The sequence below is a fragment of the Myxine glutinosa genome, chromosome 3 (assembly GCF_964187855.1).
Source record: "Myxine glutinosa chromosome 3, kmMyxGlut1.1, whole genome shotgun sequence".
In the NCBI taxonomy this organism is placed as follows: Eukaryota; Metazoa; Chordata; class Myxini; order Myxiniformes; family Myxinidae; genus Myxine; species Myxine glutinosa.
In genome coordinates, this window is record NC_136263.1 from 29,581,593 (window position 1) to 29,601,161 (window position 19,569).

At 41.5% G+C, this 19,569-nt stretch overlaps 1 protein-coding gene across 1 annotated transcript in view; it reads right to left on the reverse strand.

Annotated features, from left to right (window-relative positions):
* The window catches only part of LOC137423713 (uncharacterized), a 268,296-nt gene that overhangs the window by 21,209 nt on the left and 227,518 nt on the right, over window positions 1-19,569 (reverse strand). Inside the window, exons 10-11 of the mRNA XM_078773556.1 lie at window positions 19,208-19,372; window positions 4,998-5,141 (exon numbers count right to left, since the gene is read on the reverse strand). Of these exons, the coding sequence (XP_078629682.1) occupies window positions 4,998-5,141; window positions 19,208-19,372 (309 nt within the window). The remainder of the gene's footprint in view (window positions 1-4,997; window positions 5,142-19,207; window positions 19,373-19,569) is intronic.

Genomic DNA, 19,569 nt, shown 5'->3' on the forward strand with positions numbered 1-19,569 from the left:
GAATGACGAGACGTGTTATTTTCGTATTCACCTCCCTCGTATCGTGTTTGATATCTGTTGTGTCTGGGATCCCAATTTAGGCTTATTCGATTTATTAGATTTACCGGCGGGCTTTTTCACTGGCTTTACTTTTCCATAATAAATCCTTGTATTATTTTCTATATATATCTGAACGCAGTTTCCTGGGTGTTTGATTGTAATAGATAAGGCGGCGGGGGGGGGGGGGGGGGGGGGGGGGGGAGCTTCGCCGTGCGCCATTCCGCGCGCTTAACTTTGTGTTGAGCTTGAATCCGCCATTGAGTTTTCGCCTCGGGAGTTAAAGTCTTGCAAATCGGCCATCCGTAACTGTGGTGTTAATCACGGTTACGCGACAATATGACAAGAATTGATGTTCCTACATAAATGGGTTTATTCGTTTTAATTCTCTCTTTATTCATATGAATAGCAAATAAGTTTCCAGAAAACACATCCACTCTTTGAAAAGCTTGGTTTATTAATTATTTTAGATGCCCGTTTCCAAGAGGTAGCAAGTGTTATGTTTTGCCCATTTTTAAAAACATTTTCCGTAGTCCTTAGAAACACAACATTATTCACCAATTTATAAAAGTCCTCCTCAAAATCTGTTTTTGCTCCTGTTCTCTTTTTCATATTGAAATCAATATAATTGTTTAACCAATGACTTTGTGAGAACCTAAAACTGAGTTTTCTTCACTCTCAACCCAATAGATAAATATCGTCTCAAATTCGTTTGATGTATAACACAATTCTCTATCATATAACATAGTAAGTAATTTTTCAGTTTGACTTGCCTGCAGTAAGCAATGATTGTTGATAACCGCTGACCTATTCTTTTCTCGGACATCCCTTATCAGAGGGAAATGGCAGGCGTTTATGTTTGTTGTGGAGTTTTTGTGGAGTTTTTTTTTTTTTTTTTGTGTACAAGATCGAGGCTCGTGAAAGCGCTAACATAAATCACACAAAAAATCAAACAGACACATAAACCATATAATAAGGGGAGCGGTAGACAAGATGGGGAGAGAGGGGGAAGCACACAAACAACATTCGAGAGCAGGGACATCGGGAGATCTGTGGGAGGGGGAGGGCTTGGGGGGAGGTGGGAGGTATGAAACAAATGGACACTGCAAGGACTTCCAGGAAGGAAGTTGATATTTCAAAAAAGTGGATCTGGGGTGAATTAGCAGGGGTAGAAAAGATCAAGGTTTTGGATGGGGGAAGACAAGATATGGTGGTGAACAGCTGTTTTAAAGACCTGGAGGGAGGAGTGGGATTAAAGAGAGTGGGGGAGTTTGTTCCAGAGGCGGGAGAAAAGAGGAATGAAAGAGTGAAGGTGAGCAGAGAGCCTAGATTTTGGCAGTTTAACCATAAGAGGGTTGCTGGCAGATGTTGTGCGACCTGTAGGAATATTTGGGGGACAGAGCACAAAGAGATGGGGGAGCAAGGCCGGAGAGGAGTCGGTAGAAGACAGAAAGACCACCAACCTGCCTGTGGTGAGTGAGTGAAAGGCCCTCGGAGTTCATGGATATTTCAAATCAACATCAAAATAATACCAAACTTCTACTTTATCCAATTCCTTGAGAAGAGAACAAAATTTTGTATAACTCTAATGATTCTGTTCAACACATTTGAGTTTTCCATACAATAAAGATTGAGACAGCCCTGGCACTCACCTGATAGAATAAACAGAATACTGCACTGACTAAAGGTATTTTAAACAAATTGCAATGGTTGCTAGAAGACAGGGGCAGCATGTAGAATCATACCAACATAATCATAAGACTTTAAACAAACCCAAAAATACCTATTTTGGGGGGAACCCCCCTTTCCCCTCCTCTCCCAACCCCCGTATACCTCCTCAGACCCCAATTTTCTAAAGCCGTGAACAACCTTTGGTACAGCACGGGTGGTGAAGGTTGTGGTGAGGTTTCATCAAAATAGTGTGTGTAGGTTCAGAGAAGAAAATAAATACCTATTTTAGGGGGCAGGGGGCATCAAAACTGGACCCACTTTGACCCCGGTAAACCCCCTTACATCCAGATTTTTTTAATGCCATGAACAAACTTTAGTCACAACACAACAAATAACATTTGCGCCAAGTTTGGTCACAATCGCTTCAGCGGTTTCGGAGAAGAAGTTGCAAGTGTTGACAGATGGCCGGACTGATGGACTTCAAACAGTACAAAATTAATAGATACATAATTAAAAGGTATATTGAAAACTCAAATGGCGGGAGAAGGTAATAGTAGAGTTTCTTCTTCTTCAAACAATAACTTCTGGCTGCCAGGCCGTAAGACCAATCATATTGAAATTTTAAGCCAGTGCTCCGCTTTACGACTGCGACATTATTTTGAAGTTTCACATTGATCAATAAAGCGGTTCAAAAGATAAGAATTTTTAAAGATTTTCCAATCAACTGATTAAAGATTTTTTAAAGATAAACATTTTTTCACCAATGTATTATGACGTATGAATTATTCAACGACAGCATGGGATACGCAAGGCATGAGGAACATATACATTTTTGAAGTTTCCATTCGATCTGTTAAGCTGTTTTGGAGGAGTGGCTTTTTAAAGTTTTATTCTTCAAAAAAAATCAGCTGCCAACCCATGTGACCTATGACGTCATGGTCATGGAAATTTTTGTTTGTCATGGGTATGGGATCATGCATGCAATGTTTTGCCTAAATCTGTTTAGCCGTTTCTGGGGAAAAGGGTTTTTAGTGGTTTTTAAGGCTTTTGTGTTAAAACAAATATGGCGGCCGAACCACGTGACTGATGTCAGTACATTACCTTTGGACCTTCACGAATTTCCTCCTCACAAATATGACACATTGTTTTCCCGAAATTTATTTTTCTCTTCCTTTAAGGTCATTGGAGTTTCGGTTCTCTCATTATCCAAGATAATCGAATACAGTCTTTTCCCAGTCGTTTTACAAACGATTGAGGGGTATCTTCTCTGTAAAATTCCAACTTGTATTTTTCCCCCAACAGACGATTTAATATAATAACAGAAACCACAAGGAGTATGTTTTTGGTAGTTATTTGCGTATGATTGATTTGGATTTGGAGAATCAGCATCTATCCTTTCAAGGATACTTACAAAATCAGTGTATCTATCTATAATTCCAGTAATCTCTGTTTGTACGTTTGTATGTTTGTACGTTTGTCTGTGACCGCTGTTTCTCGACAACCACGGGTCCGATATACTTTAAACTTGCCAGGTATATTGCTGGGGACCCGAGGATGTGCCTTTTCAAGGTTTCATATTAATCGGACAATTACTTACCGAGCTATGGCGATTTAGCCGTTCGCCGTTCGCTTTGGCGTTGCGAATGGACCAAACCATTGCATGTAAATAGAGGGGGGGGTTCTGTGGTCGTTGCGAATGGACCAAACCATTCATGTAAATAGAGGGGGGGGGGGGGTTCTGTGGTCGTTACTGCCACGTGGTTTCAAAGTTTTTTTCTGTTGTTGTTGTTTGCACGCATGTTTTTTTGCACCCACGTACGGGCACGCCCTAGGATGTTTACACACACACACCCCTACATAAATTTTTTTTTTTTTTTTTTTTTGGCAAGGAACGGGCACCCACGTACGGGCACGTCCTAGCTTATATATAGTACGGGCATGCCCTAGTCTATCTATAATTCCAGTAATCTCTGTGTGTCTGTGTGTCTGTGTGTTTGTGTGTTTGTCTGTGACCGCTGTTTCTCGACAACCACGGGTCCGATATACTTGAAACTTGCCAGGTATATTGCTGGGGACCCGAGGATGTGCCTTTTCAAGGTTTCATATTAATCGGAGAAGTAGTTACCGAGCTATGGCGATTTCTTTACCAAACTCCGCAAGCCGTTCGCTTTGGACCAAACCATTTCATGTAAATAGAGGGGGGGGGGATTGTCACCGTACTCGCAAGCCGTTCACTTTGGACCAAACCATTTCATGTAAATAGAGGGGGGGGGGGATTGTCACCGTACTCGCAAGCCGTTCGCTTTGGACCAAACCATTTCATGTAAATAGAGGGGGGGGGGATTGTCACCGTACTCGCAAGCCGTTCGCTTTGGCTTTGCGAATGGACCAAACCATTTCATGTAAATAGAGGGGGGGGGATATAATTTTAGATATATATATAGTACGGGCATGCCCTAGTATTACAAATGGATGCTTTATAGATTAATTTACATCTTTGAATGCCATGCTTGAACCTGCTTTGGCATATTAATTAACGCTGATTTATGCTCCCGACCGTATTTTGCATGTTGGTATAATCTTTTTTTTCATGTGAAAGAAGTTGACATTGTTTACAAGGATATGTTTCATTAGTTATATTACATGGGTGAGAAGGAGTGAATCTTGATAAAAAAAATTATGTAAGCATAATGTGAATTTTCATCCGAACTACAGCACAGAAGGTCAATGTGTGTTCCATCATTTACATAGTTATTTTAAATTGTTAATATCTGTACTTTGTTTATATCTGTTAATCCATATAGATTATAGAACAGATAGATTATTCATTTTCTCAAATTTTTGAAAATCTGTCAATGCTATTGGAAACTTCAGACCGTTAACATTTAAGGTATTTTCATATGTTTATGCCTATGCCCCCAAAGGTGGCCGGGGGCATTATGTTTTCGGGTTGTCCGTCCGTATGGGATAAACCTCGTTTTACTCAGTAACCACATGTCCGATTGAGGCTAAACTTTCAGGGTAGGAGTGACACCCATGCAGAATGTTTTTATCATAATTGTGACATCATAGGTCACGTGGTATGGCAGCCATCTTGGAATAAACACAAATAAGTGTGTCCTGAGTGTATCACCTATGGCTGACTCAATAGCTCAGTGGGGACCGCATAAGTGATGAGGTCCATGGGTTCGAGTCCAGGGTAGTCAAAAAAAATTCACCCGAGCCCCATGCATGCTAAATCTGGTTTTAACAAAGTAGATACGTTCGACAAGACAAGCTTTAATACATACACAAATTGGAAGAACAGCAAGTTCCTTTGGTAGCACACAGATGGAATCTGCGCTGATCGTTTCGTGGTTCCCAAAGTCAATGTAAAGCACATTATACATGCCTTCGGTCGCATTGGTATCTTCCAGTACAGCACGGTACCAACCCTGTATAGGAGCAGAATAGTTGAGCAAGAGCAGTGACATCGAACCCCTTGAGGATATCCAAAAAATGGATTTGCACAAATACAGTGCAGCTTGAGCAGCACCCAAACCATTTTAAAAAATTTATATATATATATAAATGCATCATTCGACTTAAAAAATGCATCATGATACAAAAATATAATGTGCATCATTAAATAAAATAAAAATATGCATCATTAAATAAATGCATATGAATCATCAAATAAAAAAAGATATGCATCATTAAATAAAACATGAATAAACTAGAATGGCACTCTTTGACATCGCGACGTGAAATGATATGCCTTGGCCCAAATTATTAAATGATTATACATACTTCTACCAAGTTTGATTCAAGTCCCTTTTAACAGCTGTTCTCAAGTACCCCATTTTCACCTGACATGACCTCTCAGTACCTCATCATGACCTAACAGCGGCGTAGCCAGGCTTGTAAGATATTATAAACCACAAACACATATGATTAGCTTTTTAAACAGTCGTTAATGCTGTTTATAACATTAAACAAAGAAATTTGGAGGAATCCCGACATCCGTGAAGTAGGTTTTACTTGCAGAACTGAGCGAAGATTTACTGTAATCTATATACCCTACAAGGGTTGGTAAATAACATGACCATTCCTGCCGCAAAAGTGGCGTTTTTCGTAGCGGCCTTTTGAAACCCGCCAATGAAACCCAATTGTGCTGCTGTTGAACACGAAACTGAAAGGGAGGAAGACCAGGGTGTGCACATTTACCAAGCAGCTAGCGAGTGCTTGCCAAGCCAGTCATTCCTTAACGGTTTTGAATGGAGTGCTTGCTCGAATGCTTAAACCACTTGGCGATCTCTCCACAAGAAACTTGGTAAATGAACACACACCAAATGTTATTGAGACCCGACCATAGATCGACTGTAATCTATATACCCCAAAGAGGAATGACCCTTCCTGCCGCTCCCGTAGTAAGTGGGTGTACTCGTAAATTAAAATATCGATTGGTGGAGTCAACCGTCGTAATGACAGACGTATTGACATAGCGTGACGGCCGGACACAAAACTGCCGCTACTTTAATATATATAAGATGATATATTTTAACCTCCAGTAACTTTGCAGTCACTACGAAGGGATTAATGTTACGATTAGATTTACCATAATATTATGTCATGTCTGGCAGGTAGTGATATGTAGAGCAGGTAGAGCTGCGTAGGTAGCATGCTTCGAGGTGTCGCGGTAAAGAAAACTACCTGTAATTAGTTCATGTGTAGGCGTTTTGTCGGTTAAGATGAATAAATAACTTGTGAATCTACCAGAAGGTTCGAGTGATAAGTAGTGTTGGGATTAAGGAGTAGCGCCCCTGTGTGTCCTCCCCTGGTTAGCCAAACCTTTGTCCCTTTTGGCACTGCACACCACATAGACATTCCGACGAGTCCTTAGTGCAACACTAAATAATGCCCTCCCCCCTGACATGACTTAGGAAGAAACCAGGCCAGGACACCGCCGAATGGCCGCCGCCATTTACACCTCCGACAGGCCTATCCACCTCGAATAGCACGTGCTATGACACCAGGAGCAAGGAGCGGGCAGGGGAATGATGCAGTGGGCGTGCACCTGGGCGAGCCGGCGAGTCGGTGGAAGAGACCGATTGGTTGGTAGCCCGCCAAGGCTGACGTCACAGGCCGGCGAGATTAAAGAGTGCTGAACGCCATTTCAGACAAGTTGAGACGAGACGAGCTGGACTTTTCGTGCGCAGAGTTGAGTCCCGGTGCGAGTCGAGTTGAGACGAGTTGGATCCCGAGTAGGACTGGCAGTTGGATCCCGAGACGAGTTGAGTTGGGAGGGCAGTTCGTTGGAGAGTTGAGTTGCGTAGAGTTGAGTTGCGCAGAGTTGAGTTGCGCAGAGTTGAGTTGCGCAGAGTTGAGTTGCGCAGAGTTGAGTTGCGCAGAGTTGAGTTGCGCAGAGTTGAGTTGCGCAGAGTTGAGTTGCGCAGAGTTGAGTTGCGCAGAGTTGAGTTGCGCAGAGTTGAGTTGCGCAGAGTTGAGTTGCGCAGAGTTGAGTTGCGCAGAGTTGAGTTGCGCAGCGTTGAGTTGCGCAGAGTTGAGTTGCGCAGAGTTGAGTTGCGCAGAGTTGAGTTGCGCAGAGTTGAGTTGCGCAGAGTTGAGTTGCGCAGAGTTGAGTTGCGCAGAGTTGAGTTGCGCAGAGTTGAGTTGCGCAGAGTTGAGTTGCGCAGAGTTGAGTTGCGCAGAGTTGAGTTGCGCAGAGTTGAGTTGCGCAGAGTTGAGCTGCGCAGAGTTGAGCTGCGCAGAGTTGAGCTGCGCAGAGTTGAGCTGCGCAGAGTTGAGCTGCGCAGAGTTGAGCTGCGCAGAGTTGAGCTGCGCAGAGTTGAGTGCGCAGAGTTGAGTGCGCAGAGTTGAGTGCGCAGAGTTGAGTTGCGCGGCAGTTGGTTCGCAGTTCACGGCCCGAGTTGACGAGTCGTTGAGTTGCTCTCTTGGTTTTGGACATCTACGCTCATGCTCTGGCAGTCTCTAGCGGTGCACGGTGCTTTGGAGTTTGGAGCGGGGGACCTCGTCGTGTGTGGGCGGAGTGGGCGTTGGCTCGGGCCTTCGCGTTGCTGTGGTGCTTGGAGCGAGGCCTGGTGGCGGCCGAGCGGGGCCGTGTTACAAGAAGAAGACGACAAGACGGATAAGGCCATTACCCATTACCCCAAACATAACGAACGTTTTTCTTTATTAATTCATCTCCCTCGTCTTGTCTCCGAAATCTGTTGTGTGTGGGACCCCAATTTAGTACCTTATTTTATTATCGGCGTGTATTTTCCTGTCCTTGCTTTTATTTTAATAAACCCTTGTATTATTTTTCTTTCCCATTCAAACCTGTGCCCGTTTGAGTCGATTGGCCCTTACAGGACCGGAGCTACGCCGGCGCGCTGCATTTAAGCGCTTTCGCCGCAGCCTCCATTTTCCTTCTTCCTCCCGCGCGGCCATAGCCGAATCTGTGTTTGGGTAGTTGCCTCCGAATAAGACCGTTCAGGCCATCCGCGACTGATGTTAACCGGAGTTGTGTGACAACACGTTATCATTATTCTGAAAATTATATTATGGAAAAAAACAAAAACCGAGGCCAATTCCTTACTTCCGCGTTATTTTTACCGTACAGCACTCATCATTGATTCATGAACCATACACCGCTTCAATCTAGAAACTTCGCAATAATGACAAAGGGATTGCAGTTTTATGATTATATTTACTATATTATTGGTATTAACGCTATTATTATTATTATTACTAGGGCATGCCTGTACTATATATATATCTAAAATTATATCCCCCCCCCCCTCTATTTACATGAAATGGTTTGGTCCATGAAATGTTTTGGTCCATTCGCAACGCCAAAGCGAACGGCGAACGCTTTACATGAAATGGTTTGGTCCATGAAATGTTTTGGTCCATTCGCAACGTCAAAGCGAACGGCGAACGGCTTGCGAGTACAGTGACAATCCCCCCCCCCCCCCCCTCTATTTACATGAAATGGTTTTAATTAGTTTTAAAACATAGTTTAACGCCAACATATAGCATGCCCGTACCCGTACTATCCGTAATGGCGCACGCTCTCACAGGAGCTCCGGAAGGTCGCATATCGCAGGAAAGCGAAAGAATCGCAAATTAGTTTTAATTAGTTTTAAAACATCGTTTAACGCCAACATAGCGGCAACATAGTTTGCCAACGTGAAATAAATGAATACGCTCTCAAATGTGCCGTCCGAGGCAGAGTGTGTTCGCCACGTTCGGCACACGCGATAACTCGCTGCTCTCTGATTGGTTGAATCGTTTTTTGGACATAGCTCGGTAACTACTTGTCCGATTAATATGAAACCTTGAAAAGGCACATCCTCGGGTCCCCAGCAATATACCTGGCAAGTTTAAAGTATATCGGACCCGTGGTTGTCGAGAAACAGCGGTCACAGACAAACATACACACATACACACATACACACATACACACAGAGATTAATGGAATTATAGATAGATTACGAAAACAACACTACTGTATTAACAAACCTGGGCTAATTTGTCCGAAGGGACCTGAAGGTGAGGCATGAAGGCATGAAGATCGTGTCGTTGGAAGATCCGTGACATCTATGCTTTTGATATTTCATGATCATTTTAACAATCGGTTTGTTTGTGTTTCACACTGAATAAAAAAAAAAAAATGAAATGAATGAATAATTTTAAAAAATGAATAAAAACTGAATGAAAAACATAAAGGAAGAGCATGGTGATTGTCATATATGACAGGTTTGACGATATGTTCGGCCTGAACGACATTGGAATCAAAATGCTGGAGTGTGGAGTAGGCCCTTGCACGCCATAATGACATCAAACGTAATCACATCACCCTGTCATGTGACTAGATTCTCAGCTCTGATTGGTATACGTTTGAGGGGACATACATACATACATACACACGGCCAAACACGGTTCGAGACTGCATTGCCCTATGGCCGACGCCGTAAACACAGATCATGGACGGACGGACAGCCATATGGAAAACCCGAAAACTATGCCTCCAGCCACTTCGTTGGCAGAGGCATAAATAAAAGACATAGCCTCTTCTCAGTGAAAGACACATAAAAGCCCGCTTGGAGTTTGCAGAAAAGCACCTAAAGGACTCTCAAACTGTGAGAAACAAGATTCTGTGGTCTGATGAAACCAAGATTGAACTGTTTGGCTTCCGTCTGGCCATTCTGCCATAAAGCCCAGATCGCTGGAGTGTTGCAGTGATGGTTGTCCTTCTGGAAGTTTTTCCCATCTCCACACAGAATCTCTGGAGCAGAATCAGCATCAGCATCTCCACACAGAATCAGCCAGTGACCATCGGGTTCTTGGTCACCTCTCTTACCAAGGCCCTTCTCCCCCGATTGCTCAGTTTGACCAGGCGGACAGCTCTAGGAAGAGTCCTGGTTGTTCCAAACTTCTTCCATTTAAGAATTATGGAGGCTACTGTGTTCTTGGGAACCTTCAATGCAGCAGAGATTTTTTTTTGTAGGCTTCCCCAGATCTGTGCCTCAACACAATCCTGTCTCTGAGCTCTGCAGGCAGTTTCTTCGACCTCGTGGCTTGGTTTTTGCTCTGATATGCAGTCAGTTGTGAGACCTTATATAGACAGGTGTGTGCCTTTCCAAATCATGTTCAATCAATTGTACAGGGTGATTGTAAAGTAACTCCCTATTTTAAAATATTTAGAAATTATTTATTTATTGTAATATTTTTCTCAAATTTTTAGTGTTTGTTCCATAATGTATGAGAATTTAATCTGTTGGTTTTTTTTTCAGATTATTTTTTGTTTGAAATTCGGAAGCCCTACAAACATGGCTGGACGTCTTACCCTGCAGGAGCGTGCCCAGTTAGCGGCACGTTACGAAGTTTGGAAATCCGTTGTTCAAGTGCAAAGATGGTGGAGGACCATTAAAGGAGCACATGCTCAAGTTGAGGCAAAGACGATCAAGAATTGTCATGCAAAACTCATGGCTACAGGATCTGTATCTGATACTCGAAGAAGCGGTCGCCCTTCCAAGTCCAGTGACCCGGAGACAGTGCAAGCAGTTCAAGAAATGTTTACACATAGCCCAAGAAAGTCAATTCGACAAGCAGCAAGGGAAAGTGGGCTCTCCTTTCACACAGTACGAACTGTGCTCAAAAAGGAGCTTAAATGGCATGCTTGGAAGCCGCACTACTGTCAAGCACTCTCTGCTGAAGACTGCTACATTCGCATGGAGTTTGGGGAGGTGATGCTGGCTTGGTATGAAGATTGGTCTGATCTCTTTAAAAATATCCTCTGGTCTGATGAAGCGGTATTTCACATCGGTGGGTTTGTGAACCGTCACAACTGCTATTACTGGGCAGGAGAAGATCCTCGTGTTATTTCTGAAAAAACGCAATATCGGCCCAAGGTAACGGTGTGGTGTGGAATGACTTCGGAAAGGATTGTAGGTCCCTTCATTCTTCGCGATACCATGAATGCCAAAAGGTACCTCACCATGCTGCAAGACGAAATCTGGCCAATTTATCAGTGCTTCGGAGAATGTTGAACATTTGATTTTCATGCAAGATGGCGCTCCTCCACATTTTGCTATTGTTGTTTGTGAATGGCTGAATGCCCACTTCCCTGGGAGATGGATGGGTCGTCGTGGTCCGTATGAGTGGCCAGCCAGGAGCCCTGACTTAACACCATGTGCCTTTTTTCTTTGGGGTTGGATAAAAGAGCAAGTCTACTGTACCAAACCAACGACTTTGGAAGAACTTGAAGGGCGAATACGAGAAGTTATGTCTTCCATCCCACAAGAGTTCCTGGTGAAATCAGTTGACGCGGTTCCCGGGCGGCCTGAGAAGCTGGTGGCGAATTCTGGTGCCCATATCGAATTTTAAATAAAACTTCATGCTATGTGCTTTCTTCTTATATCCATTTCTTGTAAAAATTGTAGTTAAGAAATCAATTATAAGTATTTTAAAATAGGGAGTTACTTTTCAATCACCCTGTATTTACCACAGGTGGACTCCAATCAAGGTGTAGAAACATCTCAAAGATGATCAAGAGAAATGGGAGGCACATTAGCTAAATTTCAAGTGTCATAGCAAAGGGTATGAATACTTATGTCAATGTGATATTTCAGTTTTTTTCTTTTTAATAAATTTGCAAAACTTTCTAAAATCCTGTTTTCTCTTTGTCATTCTGGGGTATTGAGTGTAGATTGATGAGGAAAAAAATGAATTGAAACGATTTCAGCATAATGCTGCAACATAACAAAATGTGAAAAAAGTGAAGGGGTCTGAATACTTTCTGAATGCACTGTAGATGCCTTCGGCCATGAAGTTATTGTGGTTACGAAACAATTGAAACGAAACATGACCTTTTGACCCCAAAATTTAGTCAGTTCATCCTTGCATCATAATATATAATGATACCAAGTTTGGTGAAAATCCCATGACTTTCACAAGTCAGCTCTGTAACAGAATATTTACCCAACAGAATGACTGGCATTTGACCTCTGACCTATTGGCCCCAAAATCTAATCAGTTCAGCTTTACATCATTATACATACCTGTACCAAGTTTGATTAAGATCCTTTCAGCCGTTTTCAAGTTATAAAGCTAGTACAGATTGACGCTTTACCTTTCGACTCCACAATGAAATCAGTTCATCTTTGCATCATAATACATAGTTGTTGTTGCTGTTGTATTGTCCCAGTCACTTCTGGCTGAACAGACCAGTGGCACGGAGATAGCCGATCAATCTCTCAGGTGCAACCCAGAGATGTCTCACATCCAAGATGTTGTGCTCTTCCCTACATTAAGCCAGGACCGTGCAGTCTTCCATGATACGTCTTATTGTGTGTGGAGCGGCCTGGCAGTGGTTGCAGGTGTCGTCAGTGGTGTAGTCAAGTCTGTTTGCTGTGTAAAAGTTGTGGGTGGTATCCACAGCAAAGGCGTGAAAGGTGAACACAATCAGGCCTGGGGAGTAGTTTCTCTGTCATTGATGGGTGGGGGTTTTGTGCCCAAGTTACTGTTTGGGCCCAGGTTGTTTATTGAGTTTATGGTGACGTGGGCGTGGATGTGTTTTTTGTAGTTTCCGTTGTTCATTGGGGCTGTTGGAACCCATCTGTGGATCGGTCCCATCGGCCGATGGGTCTGACCCATCTGTGGATGCACGAGAAATGACAATGCAGACCCATCGGCCGATGGGTGTGCACCATCTGCGGATGTGTTGTTCACCTTGAAGGAATGTGTATGCATCAATGGTGGATGAGTATGTTTATTTGAACCTAAAAATAAGCATGTAAAATCATCTGTAAAATCATAAAATATGTAAAATCATCTCTGTTAAATTCCTACCACATGTAATTCCAATGACTGTGTACCTGATTGAAGAGCACCATTCTGTCAACACATTCCTACTGTGCATAGTAGGAATGTGTAGTAGGAATGTGACTTTCAATTGCAGAGAAAAAGGGGGTTTTTGTGTTTTCACGATAAACAATATGGCGCCCGAACCACGTGACCTGTGACGTCATAATTACCATTATAATATTCTACAGACCGAGTCCCTCCGATGGTGAAAATTTGATCTCAATTGGTCCTATCATTGCAGAGAAAATCTTTTTTAAAGGAAATTAAAACTTAAAATGGCACTGAGTTAAGGATCATCAGAATTATCAGAATTCCCAAAGTTCAAAGTGCCATAACTTTGTCAAAAATGATCGAAACGTCGTGAAGTTTTGATACATCTATGCTTTTGATATTTCATGATCATTTTAACAATCGGTTTGTTTGTGTTTCACACTGAATAAAAAAAAAAAAATGAAATGAATGAATAATTTTAAAAAATGAATAAAAACTGAATGAAAAACATAAAGGAAGAGCATGGTGATTGTCATATATGACAGGTTTGACGATATGTTCGGCCTGAACGACATTGGAATCAAAATGCTGGAGTGTGGAGTAGGCCCTTGCACGCCATAATGACATCAAACGTAATCACATCACCCTGTCATGTGACTAGATTCTCAGCTCTGATTGGTATACGTTTGAGGGGACATACATACATACATACACACGGCCAAACACGGTTCGAGACTGCATTGCCCTATGGCCGACGCCGTAAACACAGATCATGGACGGACGGACAGCCATATGGAAAACCCGAAAACTATGCCTCCAGCCACTTCGTTGGCAGAGGCATAAATAAAAGACATAGCCTCTTCTCAGTGAAAGACACATAAAAGCCCGCTTGGAGTTTGCAGAAAAGCACCTAAAGGACTCTCAAACTGTGAGAAACAAGATTCTGTGGTCTGATGAAACCAAGATTGAACTGTTTGGCTTCCGTCTGGCCATTCTGCCATAAAGCCCAGATCGCTGGAGTGTTGCAGTGATGGTTGTCCTTCTGGAAGTTTTTCCCATCTCCACACAGAATCTCTGGAGCAGAATCAGCATCAGCATCTCCACACAGAATCAGCCAGTGACCATCGGGTTCTTGGTCACCTCTCTTACCAAGGCCCTTCTCCCCCGATTGCTCAGTTTGACCAGGCGGACAGCTCTAGGAAGAGTCCTGGTTGTTCCAAACTTCTTCCATTTAAGAATTATGGAGGCTACTGTGTTCTTGGGAACCTTCAATGCAGCAGAGATTTTTTTTTGTAGGCTTCCCCAGATCTGTGCCTCAACACAATCCTGTCTCTGAGCTCTGCAGGCAGTTTCTTCGACCTCGTGGCTTGGTTTTTGCTCTGATATGCAGTCAGTTGTGAGACCTTATATAGACAGGTGTGTGCCTTTCCAAATCATGTTCAATCAATTGTACAGGGTGATTGTAAAGTAACTCCCTATTTTAAAATATTTAGAAATTATTTATTTATTGTAATATTTTTCTCAAATTTTTAGTGTTTGTTCCATAATGTATGAGAATTTAATCTGTTGGTTTTTTTTTCAGATTATTTTTTGTTTGAAATTCGGAAGCCCTACAAACATGGCTGGACGTCTTACCCTGCAGGAGCGTGCCCAGTTAGCGGCACGTTACGAAGTTTGGAAATCCGTTGTTCAAGTGCAAAGATGGTGGAGGACCATTAAAGGAGCACATGCTCAAGTTGAGGCAAAGACGATCAAGAATTGTCATGCAAAACTCATGGCTACAGGATCTGTATCTGATACTCGAAGAAGCGGTCGCCCTTCCAAGTCCAGTGACCCGGAGACAGTGCAAGCAGTTCAAGAAATGTTTACACATAGCCCAAGAAAGTCAATTCGACAAGCAGCAAGGGAAAGTGGGCTCTCCTTTCACACAGTACGAACTGTGCTCAAAAAGGAGCTTAAATGGCATGCTTGGAAGCCGCACTACTGTCAAGCACTCTCTGCTGAAGACTGCTACATTCGCATGGAGTTTGGGGAGGTGATGCTGGCTTGGTATGAAGATTGGTCTGATCTCTTTAAAAATATCCTCTGGTCTGATGAAGCGGTATTTCACATCGGTGGGTTTGTGAACCGTCACAACTGCTATTACTGGGCAGGAGAAGATCCTCGTGTTATTTCTGAAAAAACGCAATATCGGCCCAAGGTAACGGTGTGGTGTGGAATGACTTCGGAAAGGATTGTAGGTCCCTTCATTCTTCGCGATACCATGAATGCCAAAAGGTACCTCACCATGCTGCAAGACGAAATCTGGCCAATTTATCAGTGCTTCGGAGAATGTTGAACATTTGATTTTCATGCAAGATGGCGCTCCTCCACATTTTGCTATTGTTGTTTGTGAATGGCTGAATGCCCACTTCCCTGGGAGATGGATGGGTCGTCGTGGTCCGTATGAGTGGCCAGCCAGGAGCCCTGACTTAACACCATGTGCCTTTTTTCTTTGGGGTTGGATAAAAGAGCAAGTCTACTGTACCAAACCAACGACTTTGGAAGAACTTGAAGGGCGAATACGAGAAGTTATGTCTTCCATCCCACAAGAGTTCCTGGTGAAATCAGTTGACGCGGTTCCCGGGCGGCCTGAGAAGCTGGTGGCGAATTCTGGTGCCCATATCGAATTTTAAATAAAACTTCATGCTATGTGCTTTCTTCTTATATCCATTTCTTGTAAAAATTGTAGTTAAGAAATCAATTATAAGTATTTTAAAATAGGGAGTTACTTTTCAATCACCCTGTATTTACCACAGGTGGACTCCAATCAAGGTGTAGAAACATCTCAAAGATGATCAAGAGAAATGGGAGGCACATTAGCTAAATTTCAAGTGTCATAGCAAAGGGTATGAATACTTATGTCAATGTGATATTTCAGTTTTTTTCTTTTTAATAAATTTGCAAAACTTTCTAAAATCCTGTTTTCTCTTTGTCATTCTGGGGTATTGAGTGTAGATTGATGAGGAAAAAAATGAATTGAAACGATTTCAGCATAATGCTGCAACATAACAAAATGTGAAAAAAGTGAAGGGGTCTGAATACTTTCTGAATGCACTGTAGATGCCTTCGGCCATGAAGTTATTGTGGTTACGAAACAATTGAAACGAAACATGACCTTTTGACCCCAAAATTTAGTCAGTTCATCCTTGCATCATAATATATAATGATACCAAGTTTGGTGAAAATCCCATGACTTTCACAAGTCAGCTCTGTAACAGAATATTTACCCAACAGAATGACTGGCATTTGACCTCTGACCTATTGGCCCCAAAATCTAATCAGTTCAGCTTTACATCATTATACATACCTGTACCAAGTTTGATTAAGATCCTTTCAGCCGTTTTCAAGTTATAAAGCTAGTACAGATTGACGCTTTACCTTTCGACTCCACAATGAAATCAGTTCATCTTTGCATCATAATACATAGTTGTTGTTGCTGTTGTATTGTCCCAGTCACTTCTGGCTGAACAGACCAGTGGCACGGAGATAGCCGATCAATCTCTCAGGTGCAACCCAGAGATGTCTCACATCCAAGATGTTGTGCTCTTCCCTACATTAAGCCAGGACCGTGCAGTCTTCCATGATACGTCTTATTGTGTGTGGAGCGGCCTGGCAGTGGTTGCAGGTGTCGTCAGTGGTGTAGTCAAGTCTGTTTGCTGTGTAAAAGTTGTGGGTGGTATCCACAGCAAAGGCGTGAAAGGTGAACACAATCAGGCCTGGGGAGTAGTTTCTCTGTCATTGATGGGTGGGGGTTTTGTGCCCAAGTTACTGTTTGGGCCCAGGTTGTTTATTGAGTTTATGGTGACGTGGGCGTGGATGTGTTTTTTGTAGTTTCCGTTGTTCATTGGGGCTGTTGGAACCCATCTGTGGATCGGTCCCATCGGCCGATGGGTCTGACCCATCTGTGGATGCACGAGAAATGACAATGCAGACCCATCGGCCGATGGGTGTGCACCATCTGCGGATGTGTTGTTCACCTTGAAGGAATGTGTATGCATCAATGGTGGATGAGTATGTTTATTTGAACCTAAAAATAAGCATGTAAAATCATCTGTAAAATCATAAAATATGTAAAATCATCTCTGTTAAATTCCTACCACATGTAATTCCAATGACTGTGTACCTGATTGAAGAGCACCATTCTGTCAACACATTCCTACTGTGCATAGTAGGAATGTGTAGTAGGAATGTGACTTTCAATTGCAGAGAAAAAGGGGGTTTTTGTGTTTTCACGATAAACAATATGGCGCCCGAACCACGTGACCTGTGACGTCATAATTACCATTATAATATTCTACAGACCGAGTCCCTCCGATGGTGAAAATTTGATCTCAATTGGTCCTATCATTGCAGAGAAAATCTTTTTTAAAGGAAATTAAAACTTAAAATGGCACTGAGTTAAGGATCATCAGAATTATCAGAATTCCCAAAGTTCAAAGTGCCATAACTTTGTCAAAAATGATCGAAACGTCGTGAAGTTCGAACTTGATCTGTAACTTATCATGAGGAAACGATGTGCCAAGTTTGAAATCATTAGCATTAAGCGTTTAGAAAAAAAGTCCGGAAAACTGTTCTTTGCGTGACGGACTGACAGACTGACGGACGGAGGGACGGCGTGCAAACCTATCGTCCCCTCCGGTGTACACCGGTAGGGGACTAATAATATATAATAATAATAATTAATAATTAAATAATAATAATTTAATTAATAGTATAAATAATTAAATAATAATAAATATATTTAATATATATTTATATTATATATTATACAATATTATAACATATAATTATTATTATTATAATATATATAGTATAATTATAATATTATATTATATTAATATATTATATTATATTATATTATATATTATATATATTATATTATTATTATATTATTATATTATATTATTAATATTAAAATAATATTAATTTATATTATTATTATATATTATTATTATATTATATTATATTATTATGTTATATTATATTATATTATAATATTATATTATTATTAATTACATATTATTATAATTATTATTATAATATATTATATATTTATTAATATATTATTAAATTATATTATATTTATATATTTATATTTATATAATTAATAAATAATAATAATTTAATAATGTAATAATTTTAATATCAATTATATATAATTATATAAAATTATATAAAACCCTGGTGTTGGGCTAGCGGCTAGGGTGCCAGCTTAGGATCCTAGGATCCCGGGTTCGAATCCCGGTCGATCGCTGAATTAACGCCAGGGGGGTTGACTCAGCCTGTCATCCTTCCGAGGTCGGCAAATTGAGTACCAGTTCACTGGTAATTCCGTTTGTCGTAAAAAGGCGACAAAAAGGGTTGGCGGCAGGAAGGGCATCCGGCCGTAAAACATTGCTTCAAAAAAAGGGGACCAAAAAAACAACAACAACCACGGTCCCCGAAAAAGGCCATTCCCCGCTTGCGGGGAAAAATGGCCTCTAAAGGTGTTTTTAAAATATTTTTATATATAATTATAATATTATATAATATAATTATATATTAATATAATTATTAATATAATATATTATTTAGTAATATTTTTTATTATTGAATGAACAAACGAGAACAAAAGCGAATATTTCGTAGGCCCGATCCACACTCGGTTATTTCAGACAAACCTTGTCCAATTTCTGGCAAAGGTAGGGTCTTTCGGCGATTAGTCTAACATGAAACGATCTCGGTTTGTATTAATACAACCACGATGGACGTGGCCTAGCATATTTGTGGAAATTCCAAAATTATTCGCAGTTTGATTTAAATTGCACCGCGATGTAACCCGAAGATAGGATGAATATGCCGGTCGACTTCCTGTGAGACATCAGAACTAATCATGAAAAATAACATTTTGACTTTCAATTGCAAAATTACCCGCTTTATCGGAAATAAAGACATCTATTTTGAGGGTATCAAACAAGAGTGTATGGGTTTTCGTTAAGTTATCGCAGTGACGAAAACGTATCACGGATGGAAGGCCAATCCGAAAACATAATGCCTCTGGCAACTTCGTCGGTGGAACCATTTAAAAAAAGTGTATTTAGAGACTCCAGAAAAATCAAAAAATACCACAAGTGCCTACCTGATCCTCACTGTAACATCCAAGGAAAACTTCTCCTGCAATGGGATGGTAGCCAGGTGGGGAAGAAAGCTGCTGTTCAACTACAAGTCGCAGAGTTTGAAGGATCACTGGTGAAAATGGCTGTATGTAAAAGCAGCGTGTGCTTCGCCACTCAGATACCATGCACTGTGCAAATGAAGAAGGCACATGTTTGTGAATGACAGCAAAAACGCACACATGGACACCCCCATCATCTCAACACGCATCAAAATGAACTTCGATAATCTCGAGAGAAAATGTAGTTACAAAACTCAACAATATAAAATCCATAATGGTAAAAGCATCTGGAGGAATTCTACATGCATCCGTGCCTGTTTGGTTGA